Source organism: Eublepharis macularius, chromosome 7 (genome assembly GCF_028583425.1).
Source record: "Eublepharis macularius isolate TG4126 chromosome 7, MPM_Emac_v1.0, whole genome shotgun sequence".
In the NCBI taxonomy this organism is placed as follows: Eukaryota; Metazoa; Chordata; class Lepidosauria; order Squamata; family Eublepharidae; genus Eublepharis; species Eublepharis macularius.
This window is the reverse complement of record NC_072796.1, coordinates 50,270,386-50,294,320: the sequence shown is the minus strand read 5'-3', so window position 1 is coordinate 50,294,320 and position 23,935 is coordinate 50,270,386. Positions and strand designations below refer to the sequence as shown.

Here is a 23,935-nt window from a genome sequence, read left to right as displayed (position 1 = left end):
TTGTGAAGATAAAATGAAGAATGATGTAAGCCACTTTGGATCCCCATTGGGGAAACAAGTGGAGTATAAATGTAGTAAATAAATACATAGTCTGGCCTTCTGTTACTTCATTCCCTCCACTATTACCACATCGCTTTTTGATTTGGTGAAACTTTGTAAGATCTATAATCAAACTGGAAGAAAGTATGGAAACATGAAAAAAACTTGTCTGTCTTTGGCTGTAAAAACAGAATCTTGTAGCAGCTTAAAAACTTCCCCATTCTTTGCATTGTTGTGATTAACCATGTATATAATGGACATCCTTATCACTGAAATATATAAAAGAGAGCAGAATATTTTGTTTACTTTATTAAAATATTTGGATCCTGCTTTTCCTAGTGACTCAAGGTGGTTTACAAATCACAATATAAAACATACAGAAATAAAATAAAACCCCCAAATAACTTCCTCCTCCACTGTACCTGCAGACTATTATTTATTTGTTAATGAAAATATTTGCTTCCCATTTCCCACAACCTAATCTACTTAGAAACTAGGTGAAAAAGTTCCCTTCACTATCTCTATGCCAGTAAAAACTTCACATTTTTGCCCATCTGGTTGTTCTTAAAGGTACAAGAATAGGGCCAATAAAAAGATGGTTGTCCTTTACTTCAGGGAGAGCAGTCATCACACTGAGATTATTCCCATTTCCATTCTGTGCTCCTAACAACTGCCAGGAAAGATGAGAATAATGGCTGCCCTCCACCAAGTAAGTATTGGACCTAGGGATACACACACCCCCAAGGACATAAGCCAATGACTGTTAACCAAGGAATAGAAGGTAAGGCTTGTGAAAATCAAGCTGGGATGGGTAAGATATAACTGATCAGAAGCAAGCAGTTCTACTTAGCTGCAGACTTTTTAGCATTTATGTAGGTTGGGGGTGGGTAGGAAGGAGGAGACATGAGGCCATCCACAAATGAAGTCTCAGTCAGTGAGAAATTGTTCAAACAAAGGAATGGAAAAATATTCACTTACAAATTGATTGGAACTGGCTGCTTTGCCAGTGTTGCAAGAGTAGAAAAGAGATGTAAGATCTTTTAAAGATAGCTGACTATGCTAGGCCAGCCACATTTTACCAATCTGTTCATTATGAGCTGTATTCCTCCTTCACTGGTTGTTCAAGAATTTGTAGAGAGGTATAGGCAGCAATTCTAAACACACTTCCCTAGCAGTAAGCACTACTGAATAATATGGGACTTACATCTGAGTGGAACTGTTTAAGATTGCTTCCATAGGCTCATAAGTCTATTACCTATGTGTACTCCTTGCAGCCACTGTGTAATTAGAGATGGGCACGAAATGGGAAAAAACGAAACGAGCGTTTCATGTTTTGTCACATTCCACGAATCCCAAACTTACACAAAATTGTCCCATTTTGCTAAACAATTTGTTAGTTTCTTGATTCGTCAGAACCCCGGGCACTTCAATGGCCCACTTCATACCCAGAGATGCCAAACTTGCAGGGAGACTTCAGCAGGCTCTCCTCCACCCACCCTCACCCAACAAGCCAGCAAGAACAAATGCTTTAAATAAGAATATAAGCAAAGAAAATTAAAGAAAAAAAGGTAGGCCTCAGTCAAGCTAGGCTTCAGAGCCAAGCAATGCCCTGAGACTGGGGTTGGGTGGAGGAAAGAAGGCACCCTCACCCAACGACCTTCCAAGCAAGGCCAAGAGCTGAAAATAAGAAAGAGGCTTTTCAGTCTCTTTTAAAGCAGCAGCAAATCCAGCCAAAAGCTCCCAATTCCACTCTCACTCCAGATCCCAGCAACAGGTCCTCCCTCTCCCTCTGTCTAATAGAACTGAAAAGCACGAGGCAGAGAGCTGTGCCTTATATAAAAAATGCTCACATAGAGCAGAACAGGAGGTCTCTGGTTGGCAGACAGATCTGCCTAACAGGGTTTGGAGGGATGAGATTGGTGTTCCCATGGCTACAGAAAGCCCATCTCCTCAGTTGCCTATGGGATTAACCCCCCCTGCTTCTTGCTGTATAGGGCAGAATAGACACTCTCCAGTTGGTAGGGAGAGCTGCCTATCAAGGTTATGTGGGCTAAGATTGGAGTTTCCAATGGCAACAAAAGGTCTGCAGACATTCTGGGCCTATGTTACCTAGGGAATCAATGGATCGGCGCCAGCCTGTCTGGCATCATGAATCATTCACGAATCGGCCCAAAAAGTCATGAATTTCATGAAAACCACGCCCCCACGAAACACGTTTTGTGAAACACGAATCAGCTCGATTCGTCACGAAATTTTATTTGTATTTCAATTCGTGCCCATGTCTATTTGTGATGTATAATAGTACTCTATTATAAGAGCACTTAAGAGTGCATAGTGCAGTACCTCATTAATTTGAATACTGTTTTATCCCTTTAAAAATTGCACTCCAGTTTAGAGGCCAGACTTTAATAGGTTATTAATCTTGGCTCCTAAAATTGCAACTTCAGCTTTCTGTGACCTTTCTTCGAAATCCTTAGCTCCTCTGTTCTTTTACAGTTTCTATTTGGCATCTCTGGTCCTTAACTTGCACTTGCAAATGATGTATAACATTGTAAAGTCACAGGAAATCTGAACTCGCATTCTTTTATGCACCAAAGCATTCACCACTGTAGTGTGTGGGCTTTTGTATCATTGCTTTAGCATTCCCTTCTTTCCTCTTTTGCCAATATAGCTGCTGTAGTTTCACTCAGGTTTCTTTGGCATAGAAGAACATAGCATCAGCAAAGGTATAATATCTGTGGTGAAAAGACTTTAGGGTGAAGGAACAGATCTGGGCTGTATTCTGCTACAATAACATTAATATAGAAATTTGCCTTTTCTCTCAAACCAGGACCAGAATTTCACCCTGGGTTTTGTAGCAAATGACAGGCCAGATTCTTTATTCTCAGGAACAGCCAGTTGAATATACAGGGGAAGAAGCCAAAATGTCAGCAAAGTTTGTCTTTTATTTTCAAGCTTTGACTGCAGCATAACAGATCTTTAATGTTCTTATTGCTAAATATCTCCTGTTGAACCCTCCTCCTTATTTTTAAAAATGGAGACTCAAAAAGTGTTTTGTCAATAATATTATTTAGTAAAACAAAAGTTTCCATGGCAAGGGCACTTTAAAGTTAAATATAGGAAGAAAAACTCCTTATTAAACTAAATTGTGGTGCAACAGTTTGCCACATCCTGTTGCAGTGGCATCTGATGTGTTTAGCAAAGGAAAAGAAGCATTTTCAAACTTCTGGCAGGTAGCGTGGTCACCTGATGAACCTGTCTTTCATAACTCTATTTTGGCTTTCAAAAAAAATGATGTCAGTGGAAATGGTGAATATGAAGATGGAAACTATCAGTCTGACAAATTTGAGAAGTGGAGGGCATGTTGGGAAACTGTGGGTGTAATTGGTAAGTTCACCAGAAAACGTATTTTTAAAAGCAAAAGCTACCTGAACATGTAGGAAGGAAGGATTCTACTTATCTACGGTAATGTTTCAGTCTAAGAATTGTAAATTGAAGTTTCTGGCTTGAATAGCAGTTTGGCCACAAACTGGCTATGTACTTTTTAGCATGTCAGGTATCTCCCTTTGTCCCTAAGCTACTTCATCTGTAAAACGGTTCTTGTCCTATTCTCACAATATTATAAAAACAAATCAGCATTTGTAAAGGCCACTGGAAAACTTCTCATCCACCAGCCAGCCTACCTTTATCTGATCCCCTGTCTTCAGTTTTTCCTCCTTCCCTCACCCTTGCAGCCTCTCCCTGGAGAAACTCTGGGTGAGTTGCACAGTATTGGCAGTTGGGCCAGGCCCAGTTGCATACTGGGAAACTAGCAAGGACTTGCGAGAGCTCATTTCTCCTGTATCCTCTTCCCCACAAGATTTCCTCTTTTCCTCACTAAGGTTGCCAGCTCCAAGTTGAGAAATTCCTGGAGATCTGGGGACAGAGCTTGGAGAGGGGAGGGTTTAGGGATGAGGAGGGACCTTAGGCATAAAGTCTAGCCTCCAAAGCAGCCATTTTCTCCAAGAGAACTGATCTTTGTAGTCTGGAGATCAGTTGTATTTCCAGGTATGGTTGTTAAGAGAAATTCTCTTAATTCTTCCTTATCCAGTTTATCCCTGAAATCCAACAATCGTTTTCCTCTTTTTAGGAATTTGGAGTCAGTTTATAATCAGTTCCTTTTTGATCAAAGAGAAATTTGAAGGGCAGGAAGGGAGGTTCTGCAAAATCTCAGAATTTCACTCTGTAGATGCTAAAAGACAGGCAATGTCTTCAGAAGCCTTCATGTTTTCCTGCTAGAGCACCACCCTGGGGTGTATAAAATAAAACAGCTGCAAGGGCTGAAGTTACAAAAGGCACCTTGATTTTTCTTTGAAGAGAAATGAAAGAGAAATCTTGCACTTAGAAGAGAAAAAAGTGAATAAGAGGAACCAGTGACTATATTTAGAAAAGTAAATTTTGGAAAAAGAAATTCCACATCCCATAACAACCCTAATTCCAGGAGATTTTCAGGCAGTACCTGGAGTTTGGCAACCCTATTTCCCACCCACCAACTTTTACCTGCCCCATCTTTAGCTGTATTTATTATTTATCTGGAAGTGACAGTGTCACAGTGGAAGTGATGTCATCAGCTGGAGGCCCATTTACACTCATTTCCACAGCCTCCTTGCCAGGTTCCCACAGATGGTAGGCAGTCTCTGGGTGACATGCCTTTTCCCACCAATTGCCAGCAATCAGTAGGCAAAGGCTGCAATTGCTGGAATTTTCCCACCATCAGCAAGCAACTGGCAAACTTATATAGCAAGTTGCCTGTGGTTGCTGTTGGGCCTGGCCCCAAGGAGTCCTCCCTCAAAAGCCAAAATCACCCTGAAAGGGGCCTTGCCCCCCCCCCTGCTTTTTATTGGCACAAACCAAGAGTTGAAAGCTGGCAATGCTATAATGATTACCTAGCAATGGCCACTGAGGGCATTCCTTTCCTAAAGCTACAGGTCCTGCTTCTACAGGTGGGGTTATTTCCCCTCTCCCTTTAAGATTTTTCTGCAAACGTGGGGCTCTTCTCAGGTTTGTAGAAAAAACTGTTTTGTCTGTCCATGGCTCCAATATCAAGATTTAAGTATCCACACACGAGGGGGGCGGGGGTTGAGAGATATATTGATAGTAAAAGTATTTCTACATCCTGTGGCACTGGGTCCCAATATGCCTATGCTTATTTCAGAACTGAAAGTCTGAAATAAACTCAAGCATCAATTACAATGTCCTTCATTTTAATAAATTCAACATATCACTTAGTGACTGAAACACATTTAAATTCCAGATATATGATATACGATATATTAAGCTGACTAAAATGTTTTTGGTTTTAGAAGACCTAGGAAATGGAGAGAAACCCAGCAAGCCGATTTACTTTTAAATTTTTTAATTGATTCATTTTTCTAATTTTCAGACTGTATACATAGAATAATTTTCAGACTGTATACATAGAATAAAAGAGCCCCGTGGCGCAGAGTGGTAAGCTGTAGTACTGCAGTCCAAGCTCTGCTCACGACCTGAGTTCGATCCCAGCGGAAGCTGGGTTCAGGTAGCCGGCTCAAGGTTGACTCAGCCTTCCATCCTTCCGAGGTCGGTAAAATGAGTACCCAGTTTCCTGGGAGTAAAGTGTACATGACTGGGGAAGGCAATGGCAAACCACCCCATAAAAAGTCTGACAAGAAAATGTCGTGATGCGACATCCCCCCATGGGTCAGTAATGACTCGGTGCTTGCACAGGGGACTACCTTTACCTTTACATAGAATAAATCCAAAATTTGAGACTGTTTTGTTTTCCTATTTGGGCAAAATAGTCATTTTTAATGCTAAGGACGGTTTAAATGAGGTTTGGGCCTGTTTAATTTTTAACTGCTATATAAAACTCTCTCTGTCATCCCAAAGGTATTGATGTAAAATCATGAGTTCTACTTAAGATGTATTTAGAAGAAGAAAGAATTATAATCCCGAGTATCTTCTGCAGACCTTGATTAAATGAACAGGTTGAATTGTAGGATAATGTCTCCAGTGTCATAATGACATAATTTTCTTTGTGCCTAGAAGTAGTGTCAGTGGTAAATCTTTTTTGGTTTTTTGTGTTTTGGGGGGGCAAAAACCATAGAGTTTTTGTCCTAGCAGCAGAGTGGTTCTGGCATGCTGCTGGCATGATGATGTCACTTGCAGTTGTGACCTTTTGTGGGGGGGGGGGGGGCATCGACATGACAACATCACAGGCAAGGGCTTGCAGCTGCTGGGGCTTGTCCCTGCCTGTTCCTGGCCACCACTGACCCTCTAGGCAGTGGCCCACTGGGAATTTTCCCTGTAAGTTAAATAGCCAGTCCATCCCTGGTAAAGAAGTTAAAAGCAAAGGAATCATGAAGATCCTTGTCTTCAACTTGAACGTTAGCAACAAAAAGCTAGAAGTAAGATTAGGGCTCCATATCTGCTGGTGCATAAAGATATTTCTAGTGGCAGTTGGCCTGCAAAGCTCCTTAAGCCCCACCCCCAACTAAAGCTTCATTTACCAATTCAAAATCATGTGCAAGATATGTCCCAACCACAATGCCAAAGTACTTTCCAGGAAGGTAACCAGGCCCCCCATATTAGCTGATGGTTAGGTGTGCTTCCTGTCAGCTTTCTTCTGCTGACAGGAAGTCAATAATGCTAGGAAAAGTAGAAGGCAGTAGGAAAAGAGGAAGACCTAAAACGAGATGGCTTGAATCAATAAAAGATGCACGTCCTCCAGTTTGCAGGATCTGAGCAAGTCTGTTAATGATAGGATGTTTTGGAGATCTTTCATTCATAGGGTCGCCATAGGTCAGAGGTGACTTGACAGCACATAACACACAAGTGTGCTTATCCACAGTGATCCCAAATGTGGAGCAGAAAACCTTGCTGGCATGATAGAAGATATGATAGGAAAACAGATTGGCAGGAGCCAGTAACAAAGCAGCTGCAATGTGACACACTATATAGCTATATAGGGTTGTTCGATAAAGCTGTCCTCTTGCTATAAACACTGGACCAGAGTCCAGTTTAATAAATTGGCATTGCTTGTTAATTCTTATACTTTGGGGGCACTAGTATTGTATGTTAGACAGTTGTTCCCCACTGCACCCTATAGATAATTCCCATTTTTTGCTAATTTTTTCCTTAAACTCCTTACAGTCATTCACACACAGAGAGAGTTGTAATCATCCGCTATTATTATAATATTACTATTATTACAATTATTACGCCTTTCTCACTGAGATCCAAGGTGGATTACACAATGCAAGTGAAAATACAATATAATCACTCTTCTGTTTCTCCTTTCTTTTGCTTGTATGTGGTACTGGTGACACAACAACTGGATCGATGAGAAACAGATAACTTTGTTTTCTTCCTGTTCCACAAAGAAATGAAAAAGACACTTAAGTATCCCTTTGAGACATCTTCCTTCTGCATTATAGTTCTGGAGGGGAATTCAAAACATCATCGCTTTTCTCAGATGTAACGTGGTGAAGTCGCAGCGGGTGCTCATTTACGTGCTCTGCATTCCAAAGAGTTGCTTTCCTAACACAAAATGTGTCATGAATCTGAGTCCAGCAGCTAAAAGCTGCAGGAAGTTTACCTTTGATCAGCGTGGCCCTTCCTTGAACAAACACATGGAATTATCTAGGCAGGGATGAGCAGCAGCTCAGAAGCAAAGGGAAACTTGGGCTTTTCCAGGCTAGTTCCATGACGTGGGCATGTGTTTCCCCTTCCCTGTGATGTTAGGAAAGCTCCGAAGTGGTGACAGCCTTACTGATGACATTTTGTCTATCTTAATGTAAATCAAGCAGTGGCAGGGGCCACAGGGAGGCGGGTTGGAAATAGAAGGGATGTTGTGCGGTTCACTGTTGATGGCCTTTGCCAGGTTCAGTCATTTCCTGTCCATCTGCCAAAAATCACAAGCGATAAATGAACATAACTGAAGTGTGGGAAACTACACAGCCTGAAAGTCTACAGTTGGGGGGTGAAAGAATCATCACAAGTAACAAAAACACAGCACTGCCAGTCTCACTGCTCAGTCCTTAGTTAATAGACCGTGTTTAGTCCTATTTCTTGAAATGCCTGGTGTGAATTTTTGAACTTGTTGGTTCATCCTCAGGCATTTATTAATGAGGTAAAGTTTTACATTTGTGTGTGCTGTTGGCCATTGTAGAAGGAACACAGCTAACGGCTACCATTTGGGAGTGCATACATTGATTCTGGTTCTGTTCTTCTGTGATCAACTTCCCCACTGTAGAAATATCCAAACTTCACAGCCATATCTAACAGTCATTAAAGTCAGCACCCTGCAGCTTTGTGTGTGGTGCTTGCAACACTGTGGGTAGTTTGTGCAATAGAACAATTCTTCTATAGACTTCTTATTGTTTGTCACTTTTATCTTCAGAGCCAACTTAAAATATTTTTGTATGTAACAAATCAGAGAGATGGAATCTGGTAGATGCAAAACAACAACAAAGCTAAAGAGTGCCTTTTCTCATAGCATGGTCTCACCATGTATCAGGATGCCGATCCGTTTGGTGCGAGTTTGTTCTTTTGCACTTAGTCCAGCCCTGCTCTGCTACTCACAGGCATTTTATATTCAGCACCCCTGAAAGAAACTGGTGAAATATAACTGCCTTTAAATATATCTTTCAGCAGAAGCGAGTGTGGTAAATACACTGGAATAAATTTTCTCTGCTTGTGTTGTCTTTTCCTTTGCAGTAAACGAAATAATAAGGAATGATCTCTCCAGCACCAACGTCCATTCATAGCTGGCCATCTCGAAATGCTTGCTGTTTTATGCTTAGCTGAGACATCGGCTTCAGATAAACTGAAGATAATCCCCGATACCTCTCTGCTCTTCCACTTTCTTGAATGTTTGGAACTGACAGTTACCTCTTTTGTTTGTGTGTGCGTGCGTAATATATCTCAAAAAAAGCTCACTCACTGACTTCAACCAGAAAAACACCTTCTTAAGAAAAATCATCTCAAGGAAAATGGAGGAAATAAGGTGGCGTGTTTCGTGGGTTAAAATAGGAAAAGTGACACAACAGTGAATCACTGGCTGCAGAATCTATTTTTTCCCCTTTGGCTCTACTAAACAACGATTCTTGAAGTGCCTTCTTTTGTTAGCTTATGGTATCAGGACATTTTACTGGCAACTTTGAATCTGCTGCCATCTAAAGTATTTCCAGGCACAGAAACTATAAACAAATTAGAACTTAATGTGTTAAAGAAAAAACTGCTGGTATAAATAAAAAAATTCTGTTCAAAATAAATGCCAGGACTTCTTCGCCTTTCCCCCCTTGAACTGTATTTTATATCTTCTTGCCTTATTCCCAATACACTTTTTAAAAATCTAGACAGTCATCTCAGCTGTATATTCTTCAGCCTACCCAAGGTCAGTGCTAATGAATCATAGGATTGTTAATTGTATAAGCATGTTGATATTTTGGCTCAAATCTGGCTTCAAACACAGCACAAGTGAACTGAATAGCACAAAAAAGTTGATGGAAAAACCCCATTTACATTGATCTCTTGCTCAAATAATGTAAGTGTATGCATGTACAAACTAGTTTATAATATATATACATATATTTATATATGGCAGGTATTCCTGGTTGCCTTGTGAAGGCTTGAATTCAGCAATAAATTTCTGCTTCTGAGAATGCAGTCCACATCCCAAACAAAGGCTCTTGCTACATTTCTGTGTTGTGGGTATTTTATGTTTAAGACAAGTACGCATTTTCTTTCCTCATGCTGGTAACAAGCACTTTAGACAGTCAAGATGAATGCATATGGCATATGTATTAATTACCAAATGACAAAGGATGAGTTAAAGCAATTGTAAATACTGTTATCAAAGAATGTAAAATATTTGTTCAATTATAAGATTATTATTCCACTGAAGCCTTATAACTCTTTGCTACATGTACCACAAATATTACAAAACCAAATGTTTTGATAAGCAGCACTGTATATGTTTCCTGATTTGGCTTTGTGTTCATAGAGTACATATAGAACTTGTGCATGCACTGTAGCCTTTAACATCATATTTTGTACCATCAACAAGTATACCATGTAGGTAGCAACATATTATTTCCCATAAGCAGCAAGAAAGCATGGCTTCATTTTTAAAGCATTTAACTTGAATATTGTGCCTTAGGAAAGATGTGTGAAGTACACCTCCCTAACTAAGGTGGTGACAAATTAAGTGCAGTGTACAGTTTATGCAAACTCAACAGGTTTCACAAAAAGGTGAAACAGTCCTAACCATTTAGAAATATTACTCTGTATAATTATGTCTTACTTGCTTTATAACAAACAAAAAGCCATATTTGTAACTTTTGCACAGTACTGTGAAAAACATAAGAATATATAATATGGCTATATGTAAACAGGGCTTTTTTTCAGCAGGAACGCAGGGGAACGGAGTTCCGGAACCTCTTGAAAATGGTCACATGGCTGGTGGCCCCACCCCCTTATCTCCAGACAGAGGGGAGGGCAATCTAAACTCCCCTCTGTCTGGAGATCAGGGGGCGGGGCCACCAGCCATGTGACCATTTTCTCCGAGGGCAACCCACTGAGTTCCACCACCTCTTTCCCCAGAAAAAAAGACCATATGTAAATATTATTGTTTCTTCATCTCCACATTGGCTGTTGGCTCCCAACTGTTTAGCAACATATACTTACCCTGTACTTAGCTTTGTATAAGTTGCATGCATTTTCTTCTATTTTGCCACATTATTAAAAAAAATTGACACGTTTCTGCTGAACTTGTAGCTAGAAAATAGATATAATAAAGCACAACTTCCCACTGAAAGCTAGTTTTAGAGTGGTTCATCTTTTCACTCTTGGGAGGAAAAATCTCATGAAATGATCATGGTTTTTATGAGATATGTTTAATATCTATATTCTGTATATTGCAGGCAGTACCAGTTGGAGTCACTTTCTGTGTAATATAATCATTTTACAATCCACTAAGAACGGTTGTTTCTATACAACTTCCATTTCTTTCTGTGGGGACTTGTGCAGAAGTAGCAGTCATTGGACTATTACCCACACACACACTTTTAGAAGTATCTTGCCAAGCAAATTGCTCTTTTTCATGTTTTTCTACATTTAAAAGATGTAGTTTCCAAGAAAGAATTCGAGATCCAATATAATTCTCAGATGTTCAGTAGTTCTCTCTACTTCTGAAATGTCAGTAGAGTATGAATGGAGAAGCTTCTGGATATGCCAAAGGATTTTTACTCACATACAAAAATATCTTGGGTGAGGCCCTGACCACACAAGCACCATAAAGTTTGCTGTCCAGCAGTGAGCTTAGCAAGATAATGATATGTATTGTTCCTAGTACGTCGCATCTTCTCCCTAGTCATTGTTTTTATTTTCTTCTTCAAGCTGTTTGGAAATGTGTTACATTCAACCCTAGCTCTAAAATACTATGCATCTCTTGTATACGTATTCATGAATAAAAACTATCAGAATTCTCTCTCTGATAAGAATTTTATATTTTTTGTTTTGTTTTTTGTATAAATACTTTGGACAAAATTCAGTGTTAATTCACCCTTGCAGAAGAATGAGGCTGTAGAATCTTTAGGTGGTTTATATACATTTCTGAGTTCCTCCTACATAAAAAATGAACCACCAGAACTACAGTAGCACAGAAAGGAAGCCACATGGATTAGAACCTGTATCCTTGATGTTTTAGGTTTTTGGGTTTTTTTTAGCAAAGAATTATTTGAAACCTGCCGTTTGTATTAGTTCAGTCCTTTCTACCACCTCATTCAGCAGTATCTGTGGCCCAGGCCTTCCTTCCTCACAAAAAAGCCGTACACACATGCTTCCCAAATTATGTACTCATGGCAAAAATTACAGATTTTTCCTATATGGCAGTAGACATGATTTATGTGTAGGGTTGCCAACTGCCTGTAGAAAAAAAAGTCCTTTTAACAGAGGCTTAATGTGTGGAAATGGGCAGATGAAGATTTTCATGATATGGAGGTGGCAGATAACAGCCTGGCAGATAACAGCCCACTAAGCTTTTACTAAAGTGACAGGGTTGCCAGACTCCTGTAGGGAAAAAAGTGTCCTGCACCTCAGCAATCCAGCACCCTCCAGGTTTCTGTAAGCAATGAAATGGAAAGTTCAATTGACCTCACTGTCTGTGGGCACTTACCTGCCCTCAGCATCCCAGCACTCCTGGGGAGCAATAAACATGCACTGTCCTCATCATTTAACACAGCTGTCTTTTTAAAAAAAATCAAACGAATGTTCTTTATATACCTGAGGAGAACCTAAACTGGGCAGAAACCCTGCTTGGTCTGTAGGTGACCCCACTGAACTACCCTACTGTCCATCAAGTTTACTATTAAAAGGTATAATTGGGGAACTGCAAGGAGTTGCAGGGGAACATCTCCTTTCCCCCTCCCCCACTATTTCCCTCCCCTGTAGCCTCTCCCCTTTTCCTACTTCCTTCTTTCCCACCCACTAGCCAACCTACCTTTATCTGCTCCTCTGTCTTGAACTTTCCTCCTGTCCTTCCCTTAGCAGCCTCTACCTGAGAAAACTATGTCCCAGTGGCATGGTGCCAGCCACCAAGTTATGCCCATTTGCATGGTCAGGAGCCCACAAGGACATGTGAGGGATACCTCATTTTCCTCTCAGTTCCCTCCCCACACTTTTTTTTTTTGCCCTCCTCCTGGGAATCCCATATCCTCACCTTTCCCTGCTTCCTTTTCTCCTTTCCATCTTTAGCTGTACATATTATTTCATTTATACCCTGCCTTTCTCCACAAAGGGGACCCAAGGTGGTTTACATAATTCTGTTCCATTTTAGCCTCACAATAACTGTCAGTTAGCCCGAGTGTGAGTACCCTAAGGTCACCCAGTGAACTTCCACAGGAGAGTGGTAATTTGAATCTTAGTCTCCCTAGATTGAAACTCTAACCACTACACACACTGGCTGCAAGAGGGGGCTGCTATTGAACAGTGACACCAGAAGGCAAATCTGTTGCTGAGGAGAGACTACAATTTGCTTACTGTCCACGGGACTCAGCCTCAACCTCCAATGGTTTCTTGCAACCAATATTTTGAGTTGGTAATTACCAGGGTATATTTTTACCAGAGAAATTAGTGCCAGATCGTTTTACTCTTTTAATGGTGTTCTGTTGTTTAATACAGACCATGATGTTCTGGCAGAGTACATGCTATGTATTTTTTAAAAAACAGTTTGAGTCCCTGGCAGGCATTAGATCCCAGGATGAATGGCACAGGAAACATCTCCATCAATATATACTGAAATCTCTTGGCTTTGGTAGCATTGCCAAGTAGCACTGCCAAAAAAAAATCCAGGAGAGTTAGAAAATATGCTAGAAATGAGATACCACCATGATGATATGGCATAAAAGAACAATGCCCTTTAAGGTGTTTTAGCAAAATCATTATATCTGATATTTGGGAAGCAATAGTACTTCCCTGAAGTATGGTGAGATTTCAAGTGTTTTTGCTAAGTTCCAGGAATCATAATTCAAGAACCATGCTGACTGCCTAGAGTTGTCTTCTACAGTGAGTTTTTTGTTTGCAAGAGCACTCCCAACAAATTACGCCCATAGATAAAATGTTTCATGTGGGATGTTGCCCTCAGATGGAACCTACAACAATGATAAAAGGATGGGAAATTGAAATCTTATAGTTAGAAGAATTTTAGAAAGTAAAATGTGAGGCACATACTATAACTACTGAGGATAGGAACAGGTATTTTTTATTTACGGGACTGCAGATTTAGGGGAAATGTTAGGGTCAGCTCACTAACAATATGACATACTATCTTGGAAGAATATGCTTTTTGGAAGGGTTTCAAGAAAAATATGAGATACCTAAGTGTGTAATCTCAGAGTCTCTCTACATGAGACATTTGACACATGAAGAACACGTGTCGGGAGATGCAATGGTCACCAGGAAGGGTAGTTTAAAAAGAAAGAGCAGGCAGCAGGGCAAAAGTTTTGCAATATACTGGAGCTGTGTGGAGGGGCTGTGAAATGCCAGAAGGGAAACTTCATTGTAATCTCTCCAGGTCCAAGCCCAGCTCAGGAAAGCAGCTCCAGCCCATTTCCATTCCTTGCTGCCTTCTGGTTGCAAACCAACACAGTTTTAGACAAGAGATAAAATTGATGGTCCTTTTGGGGAGGCGAAGATGAAATTAACAAACCCTCTGGGGATCAATGTCCATCAGCTGTCTTTTTAAACTATGTTTCTCGTCTAATATTGCGTCTCCCTACACTTGATGAACACGTGCCAATGCATCTCATGCAGAGAGTCTCTCTCATACATGGGAGCCATTCGCACCCAACCATTATGAATCTTACCTGTTTCTGATGCTATAAAGAGCACGTCAGAAGAATCAATGTTCCATAACACATCAAATGAAAATTTATCTTCAAAGAACCCTAGCCAGAGGTACTAGTATCTGTCTGCTACTATTACATAGATAGATAAATATTATTATCTAATTTCTACAAGTTCTTGTAGAAGTGCTATTTTATAAGCACCCATTTTACAAAGCAAGAACTCTCTTTTTTTAGATTTTTATATTGCGTCTCCCTCGAACAAGGCCCAAAGCAGTTTACAACATTAAAAACTATTAAAAACAACAATAAATATTATATTTTAAAACTAAAAACATCTTTACAATTAAGGAGTCCCACAAATACAACCCATAGTAAAAATCAAACAGTGGCAAAGATATATCACAAATTTTATGAGTCTTGTCCAAGACCAAATTATAAGTCCATGCCACGAGACCACACTGGCTTATGAAAAAATATATATCCTTTCATTGAGAACATTTGTACACCTGAGCAGTCACTTCATGGGACCAATAAGCTTACATTGACCTATAGAGGTGGTCATGGTCTGGAAAATGGACCAAAATTTTGCACGGTCTGGCCCAGTTCATGGTTTGTGAACATGCAGTTCGTGGGACTCAACTTTTACATGAATTTTGGTCCATTTGGGCCAGTCTCTTAATCCATGATCCGTGAGTCCAGACATCCTGGCACCTATCTATCAATTCCCTATGCAATGGAGGGGAAGTTCGCAGACCTTTTGCAGCGCTTAAAAACTTGATAGGCAGCTCTGCCTGCTGAGCAGAGAGCTCCCATTCTGCTCTATGGAGTAAGGAGCAAAAATGAATTCCCTAGGCAACGGTGGGGCTCTCATTCTGCAATGGAGGGGTAGACGTTCTGCTGCCAATCTTAGCCCTCAAAACCTTGATAGGCAGCTCTGCCTGCCAACCAGATAACTCCTTTTCTTCTCTATACAAACAAGGAGCAAGAATTAATTCCCTAGGCAACAGCTGGGAAGGTGTCTGTATGGTGGTTCTTCCCCCACCCTTTTCTGTTTGATTTTGCCTCATTGCAACTTTTTGGTGCTGCCAGCCAATGCAAGTCAATTGGCATTTGTGACTCCAGTATCTACTGGAAGTTTCCTGGGGGCAGCTGCTTTGGGGGGTCTGTAACTCGGACATCTGAAATGCAATCTTGACCAAACTTGGAGGGTGGCTGGAGGAGAGGCTGCTGAAGATTGTCTGTGAGTTTGGGCTCTCTGGGTGTGAAGGGGGCAGTCAGGGCTTCTGGAAGTGACAGACAATAGACCGACCAACTGGTCCATGAATGAGGTTGATCTGTGAAAAGTTCATGATCCGTGGTCTGTGAAAATTGACGGACCACAGGCTGGCAGTCCGTGGGGTTTTCCTGGTCTGTGCCCACCTCTATTGACCTATCTCACACTGTGCAATAAGAAAAGACACATGAACATCAAATCTCCGTTAATATGCCTGTGTTCAGTATCCCAGTGGAGTTAGGGCCTCTCATATTTTAATTATGGAATCATATGAACAGATGCCTAGGATGCCGAAGGCCTTTAAGACTTCAGGACAACTTTAGGCAGACCATCTAGCTCTCTGTGTGTCAGGCTGATCCAGTAACAACTAACTCATTTGATCTACTAACCTGTATGTGTAGTTTGTCACTAAAATCAGCCACTGTACCAGAGGACTGGAGAATTGCAAATGTTACATCAGTTTTTAAAAGGAGGTCCAGAGAGTTACCAGGAAATTACACGCCAGTTAGCCTAATATAAATCCCAGGCAAATTAGTAGAAGCTGTAATCAAAGATAGAATTATTAGATGCATAGAGGAACAAAACCTGCTGAGGAGAAAGCAGGGTTTCTGCAAAGGGAAGGCCTGCCTCACCAGCCTTTCAGAGTTCCTTGAGAAATGTGAACAAATGTAGATAATGGTGACCTGGTATCATTGGACTTTCAAAGGGCTTTTGACAAGGTATCTCACCAAAGACTCCCACATTTAGCAGTCATGGGAAAAGAGGGTGGGCTGTCTTATGGATTAAATATCGGTTAGACCGGGAAGCAGAGAGGAGTAATAAATTGACAGTTCTAGCAATGGAAAGAAGTAAGCAGTAAGGGCCCATAAGATCAGTAATGGGGCAGTGCTATTCATAAATGCTCTGGAACTGGGGGTGAACAGTGACTAGGTATTCAGATGATAGAAAAGTATTTATGATGGTGAAAACCAAGGCTGAAAAGCTCCAGGAGGATCTCCACAAATTGAGTAAGTAGGCATCAATATGGAAAATAAAGGTTAACATGGGAAAGTGTAACGTGTGATACACATTGGGCAAAAATCCCCAACTTCAAGTATATACTAATGGGATCTGAACTTGCTGAGATTGAGAACGAAAGAGACCTTCTTGGGGTCATAGAGAATAGCTCTATATGTCAACCCAGCGTGCAGTAGCATTGAAAAAGGCAAACTAGGCTCGAGATTATTAAGAAAGAAACTGAAAATAAAACAGCCAATACTGTAATGCCCATGCCCCTGTATAGATATATGGTGCTGCCTCATTTGGAATACGGTGTACAATTCTGGTCACTGTATCTCCAAAAGGACATTGCAGAGCTGGAAAAAGTACAGAAGACAGCAACCAAGGTAATTAAGGAGTCAGAGAGTCATATGAGAAAAGGGTGATGAAACTATGCATAGTGTAGAGAGTAGGCAGGGAGAACTTTTTCTCCCTCAAACTACTAAAACACAGGGGCATCTAATGGAGTTGATGGGCAGTAGAATCAGGACAGACAAAAGGAAATACTTCTCTGCACAAAAAGTGATTAAAATGTAGCATTTGCTGCCAGAGGATATAGTGATGGCCACAGGCAGAGATGTCTTTAAAGGGGGATTAGACAGATTCATGGAAGATAGGCCTATCAGTGGCAACTAGCAATGATGACTAAAGGGAACCTCCACATTTGGAGGCAATAAAACTCTAATACCAGTGCCAGGAGGCAACTTCCAGAGAAGGCCTCAGCCATTGTGCCCTATTGGTCCTCCAGGGTAACTGGTTGGCCACTGTGTGAGACAGGAAGCTAGATTAGATTTTTTAAAAAATTTAATACCTTTATTCATTACAAGTAGAAAAATACAACGCACCAAAACAAACCCACAACCCAAAGTTAGCAAAAAGAACATCCAAGATACAGCCAATGACACAACCCAACATGACCACATCAATACTGGTAAGTAATAACTCTAAAAATATATCATATCTTGGTAAAATGAATCTTTCGGGAGAAGGTCAGCTTCTGTCATATAGCTTACTAAAGGGTGCCATGTTTCTAAAAAGGTAGATTTATAGTTGCTATTCACCGCACTCCACATTTTCTCTGACAATTTCCCTAAAATAAAATAATCCCATAATCTACCCAAAGTTCAACTGAGGGAGGCAGTTTACTTTTCCAACAAAAAGCTAGAATAGATTTTGCTATTGATAGTAAAATAGAAACTAACTTTAATACATTTTGGTTAGGAGTTCCTACTAACCCAAAGTTTAATAAAACCACCTCAGAAGAAAAAGGCACTCTATAACCTGTTATCTTGTAAATCTGTTGTATTATTTTCTCCCAATAATTCTGAATAAAGCCGCAAGACCACCAACAATGTATAAAATCACCATGATGGCCACAACCCTTCCAGCATTTAACCGCACAAGAACCAGCTAACCATTTGATCCTAACCGGAGGAAAATATCAACAAGTTACAATTTTTATCGACTGAAAACGGACATTAACAATATCAGAGTTAAATGCTGGAGAAGTCCAAATACAGTCCCTAAACTAAATTAGATGGACCACTGGTCTGACCCAGCAGGGCTCTTCTTATGATCTTATGTTCATCTTAACAGGATAATTTGTTCTTGACGGCCTACATGCTGGGATATAGAGCCTAGACCAACCACTTTAATGTGGACTGGGAGTCTGGTAGTAAAGGCTTCTTGAGCTTGAAGCTAGAATGGTGTGATGGTCATACTGTCAGACTAAGATCTGGGAGACAAGTATCATAATCTGTTGGGGTCTCCTGGTTCTCCTACTTCAGCAACTTCTGTTACATTAAGAATTCCTTTATCCTTCCCTCTTGTCCTAGCAGAATCCAAAAACCCACAAAAGTAATGCTAGAGTGCAGCTCTCTACTAAAATATATACATTTGATACATTACATGACTTAATATATGATGCTGGGTGAGGCACTAAAAGGATATGAATTTCTACTCTTGAACAAGGGCTCATCTCTCAACATGGCTACCTATAGGCCTGGTAACTGACCTGCAACCCCAACATTTCCCTTTCCTTTCCCCACACCCAGCATCATGAGATGTAGGAATAATAAACATGCTATCCATTCTCAACTGACGCACTTGAATACAGGGATCAAATTACAGCATTAACCCCACAAAAAAATGTAATGCTCATCGCTTCTGTAAGGTGACAGAGGGTTATTATTTACCATGTAGAACTGATCTTTATCATTTTAATGTAGCTGAACTATTTGGATCAAAATGATAGACGTTGGACTAACATGAACTTGGCTTCTCTGTTATGTGGAAGCTAGAATTCCTGGACAACACCAGATTTCTGGCTGACCTCCATGTACCTCTGTATAAGATCTACACACAGATGCATATTGTTTTTTCCCCAAGTCAAGAAAAAACTCAGGTATAGTAATCACATGTATAAGCAGTAAATAGCAGAGCTAGGGGAGGGGAGGGCACTGGTTGACAACACCCCTATAAATATGTCATGCCCCATCTCTAAATTCTGATCTTTCATTTTGCTTTTTAAAAAGCAAGTGTCTAGCCCTTTCCATTGCTGAAATATACAAGGAAATGTGCAAGCAGTTTAGGTCTTGATTGCCTGGGAAGAACTGGACACAGAGACACTGCAAGAGGGTTGCAGCTGAGTCAGTTAACCCTTTCCTGGGCAAATTAATTCTCAGAAGAAGGTGGGGCCATGAGAAGTGACAGGAGCAACCTGTTATCTGGTCTAATCATTAATTGCAAACAACCTTGCTGTAAGTTGTCTATGTGAAACAATGTGTGCTTTTGAGCATGTGCAAAATGAAAAAGTGCACTCAAGTTCCTGTTCCCACCTACCTGCCCTCCATAACCTTTCACAACAGAAGACAAAGCACTTTATTACAGAAGACCAAAGGGCCGAAGTGGCATAATATCCAGGAAGTCTTAAGCCCCATCACCTCCCACTACATTAAGATAAGGTCTGTGAGCTGATATAAACAGATCTAGGCCAAGAATAATCCATTTTCTGAATGCTGAGAGTGCCAATAGTCTATATGGTCTATACATGGTCTATATGGTCTATACATATGCAGAGTGTTTTTCCCTCACTGCACAGCAGCGAGGGACAATTAAGGGACAATTTCTAGGTAAGTAATTAATGCACTGATTAATTGCTATCTCCCACCCCTTCCCCAGCTTTCCTAATATGGTTTTGAATCCTATGCCAAAGACTTACCCACTGCAACATCTCTTGAAAGAAGAATGTAGGTAAATTAACAAAGGACTCGTGGTATAAACAAGTAACTTTTCTCTGGATGGATGATGGAGAGCCATATTATGGTATGTCTGTCTGGGATAATTACTGTGCATGTAAACTGGAGGTGGGTAGAAATAATTGGCTTTATAAGCTCAATTATTTTCAAAGTTAATCTTATTTTTAGTCTGGTAAACAGCTCATGCCCTGACCTGGATAACCCAGACAAGCCCTATCTTGTCAGAACTCAGAAGCTAAGCAGGGTCAGCCTTGGTTAGTAATTGAATGGGAGACCTTCAGATATGACCAATGTCACCATGTAGAGGCAGACAATGGCAAACCGCCTCTGTTACTCCCTTTAAATCTCCAACAGGGATCACCACAAGTCAGCTATGACTTGACGGCACTTTCCACCAACACACAAACAGCTCATATCTTCAAAACCACGATGGTAACTGCATACTACCCAAATAGAAAAGAGTCCAGTAGCACCTTTAAGACTAACCAACTTTACTGTAGCATAAGCTTTCGAGAAACACAGTTCTCTTCATCAGATGCGTGGAGGGTAAGAAGAAACTGGTCAGATATATAGGTGCATACTACCTAGTGGTTTATATGAGTGCTATTATTAATAAAATTATTCAATTTGACATCACCTGGACCCACCCCATGACACCCCAACCATGGCATAAACAGGCCACATCCAGTGAGTCTCAGATTTTAGGATAATGAGGATCTGGCATCCCTGTCAATGTACTCATATTCCCCTCACCGTAACATTTCTGAATACAAGTCTGATACACAGTGTGGTAGCTGGGGTTGGCAAACATAACCTGGGTGGTGGCCTGGAGAACTTCAGAGGAAGGAGAAATGGATGGAAGAGAAAAAGAAGAGAAAGGTACAAGTCAAGGATAAGAACCTAGGAAGTAATCAAGAGGAGAGTTCACAACAAGAGGAAGAGGCAAGTCAAGGAGAGGAACTAAAATAGGAAGGGACGGGTCAAGAAGAGGAGCCACCAGATAGGGAGCAAGAAATAAAAAATATTTTTTCCTCATTGTATGACTGAAATATGTAAAAAAAATGATGTGGTAAGGAACACCTGTATAGGATTGTAGGAAGCTAGGCTGGGTCCCAGTGGTGTAAGTTGGGATTTAGGTCTCACACCAGGGCATTTGCCTAGGCATGGAACTATACACTAGAAGACTTCGGGTCTCTACATTCTCTACATTCAAGATCCACTTAAGGCCAGAAGCCACCCAACACAAACCCTCTGGAAACTTCTGGCTACTCATTATGCAACAAGCAGTGTATCAGAAGTATTCCTCTTTTCCTGAAGATTCACTATGGCATCCCTGGGACAGTCATGTGGTAACACATTTTTCATGACAATTGCTACTTGTAAACAAGGTTGCACTTACCGAAAGGGGCCCAAAACAGCCAGGATCGGGCTGCTGCTGGCAGGGGAAGAGTTCCCCCACCTGGCAGTGGCCTGTCCCAGGCCATTTCAGCCCTGACCCGAGCTGTTTCGGCGCTGTTTTGGCCGCAAACCATTCCAGGCTGTTTCGGCCCCAATCCATGGCATTTCTGAGCTGTTCGTGAGGGCCCATCCTAAACGAACAGTTGGTCGTTGCAAGCCTTGTTCATTGCCTTTGGCAGCCGTTTGTCAAGCCAGACAGTCTGGCACCTGCAATTAATCCCCTTGGCAACCGGAGGCAGGGACTGAATTCTGTCTGAACTCCTTCTGGCTTTCCTTCTGGCTTTAACCCTTCAAAGTACTTCCAGCAGAGAGTCCCGGTTTTGCCACTGTGAAGAGATCATGCCTTTCCCGGGGTGCAATCTCTCTGAAACTTGGGGGGGGCGGTCTTCAGAGGACAGTGAGGGCTATGCCCCCTGCAAATTTGGTGGGTATTGGACATTGGGAAGGTCAGTTTATAACCCCTCAAACTAGCTGCCAGAAGACACTGCTGTTTTTGCCAGGACAGGGAATCCCCCCCTGCCACATGCCAGCTGATAGTTTAAAGGGAACTTTAAAGGGTCAGGTAAGTGGGTTTGAGGGCAGGGGGGCTAAGTGGGGGGATGGGGGGTTCTGGCCCCCACCAACAACAAACAACGAACATGTTCAGGAACAGTTTATGTTCGTCCATGTTCATTGTTCGTGGATGGCAACGAATGATGAACAGGGTGTTCAGGATTTTTTTTCCGTTCGTGCCCATGTCTATTCCTGAATAGGAATTAACTGTTAGGAAGTGGTTTCCTGCTAGCTTTGTGTTCTTGAATGACACCTTGGAGACCTCATTTGTGTGAAGGAACTGAAGATGTTCAGTCTGGAGAGACAGGGAGACAGGTAAAGAGATACTGAGAGATGACTGAAGATGAAGCACTTTGGAGGCTAGTGCCTTTTGTTCTCTCTCTGAGGATCTGATATGGGCTAACAGATCTGCTGTCTTGTAAGAAGAGCTCTGGGGCCCCACTTATACTCTGCTTGTATATTTGTAAACAAAACAAGTATTATAAAGACATGATAGGCCCCAAGTGCTCTCATCTAAAGGAAATCATACCCCAGAACTTCTCAACACAGGGGAGAATGTAACAATTCATAAAACTACCTAGATCTATAATCACTTCCAGACACCAAATTCTTCCACAAAAAAACCTGCAATGCAACAAAAATTGATTTTGCTTTTAAAATAAATAGGATATCATTTAAGACATTTCTTGTTTCAGGTTGGTGAGTCCCTACTTCCTCCTATGAGCTTGTCCCATATTTCAGTATCCAGAGCTGGTAGATATGAGTTAATATTTAAAGTTTGTTAACTGCCACACTTTCATGTTAGTAGTAAAACCTATCGTTGAATCCAACAGTTAGCTCTAGAGCTTATCAAGTTGTCAAAGGACAACTATTCTATAAAGTAAATTGTACATCAGAGTTATGTGGGTTTGAAATGAAGCTAATGGGCTTGGATTAATTGCTTGCACATAGTATATACTGCAAAGCTGAGGTGCTGAGGTTTAGCCCTCCCTTAATCCTGTTTGCTTTTCTTCCAAAACATGAGTCTTTTAAACCTACCATCTGGTGAATTTTTTAATTATTTGATCTTTTGCTTGGAAAGAAGAGTTGTTTGTGTTGGATTTATGGAATAATTGATGCAAACTGCAAAAAGGTAAGATGATCTCTTTCACTGGATAGCTACCAGAAATGACTGAAGTATCTGTTTTAGGAGTAACTTTGCTCGCTGTTTATATAGATGAAAATATAGTGTCTTTTTGTTTTGCTCCCATTCTGTGTTACTTGTGTACTTTTACACAAACAGAAGTTGACGGTTTAGAAGATACCAATTAACAATGATTTCAACCAAGCTTGGCTAACAGTTACTCCAATATAAAACTGAAGGATCTGAGTGGTGTAAAGGAGAAAAAGGCAAACCTGCTTCTATGAGTGGAAAATTTGGGCTATACACAGCATACACAACCCATTGAAATGGACTGCGCAGGATAGCGATGGCAGCCAAGAAGTATTTCCTTGCCCGAACATCTGATGAAGAGAGCTGTGGTTCTTGAAAGCTTATGCTACAAGTAAGTTGGTGCTACTTAAAGGTGCTACTGGACTCTTTACTATTTTGCAACTACAGACCAACGCAGCAAACTCCTCTGGATCTTTGCCAAAACAATTATTTATCTTTGTGGCAAAAGAGCTATCTAACCCTATGATCCAAATTAGGAAACAAACTATTTCTTAAATAGAATGGCTCATGTGCCATCCAACTTGGATACTGCAGAAAACTGAGCTGGTAATATCACTTGCATCACCTGATCACAAGCGAATTGATAATTTTTCTATCAGATGTTGAAGGTATCTATGGGCCAGTGCATTCACTTCCTTGGTCAATTAAGGGCTATTTCCACACACGTTGAATAATGCACTTTCAATGCCCTTTAGCAATCCTTTGGAAGTGGATTTTTTGTTCCACACGTGGAAAAGCA

General features: G+C 40.9%; 1 protein-coding gene across 2 annotated transcripts in view; it reads left to right on the top strand.

Annotated features, from left to right (window-relative positions):
- Window positions 1-10,491, top strand: part of NFATC1 (nuclear factor of activated T cells 1) — a 179,511-nt gene extending 169,020 nt beyond the window's left edge. For both annotated transcript variants that reach the window (XM_054984882.1, XM_054984881.1), the window contains exon 10: window positions 8,776-10,491. In XM_054984882.1, the coding sequence (XP_054840857.1) occupies window positions 8,776-8,778 (3 nt within the window). In that variant the 3' untranslated portion in view covers window positions 8,779-10,491. The remainder of the gene's footprint in view (window positions 1-8,775) is intronic.
- Window positions 10,492-23,935: the final 13,444 nt, after the last annotated feature.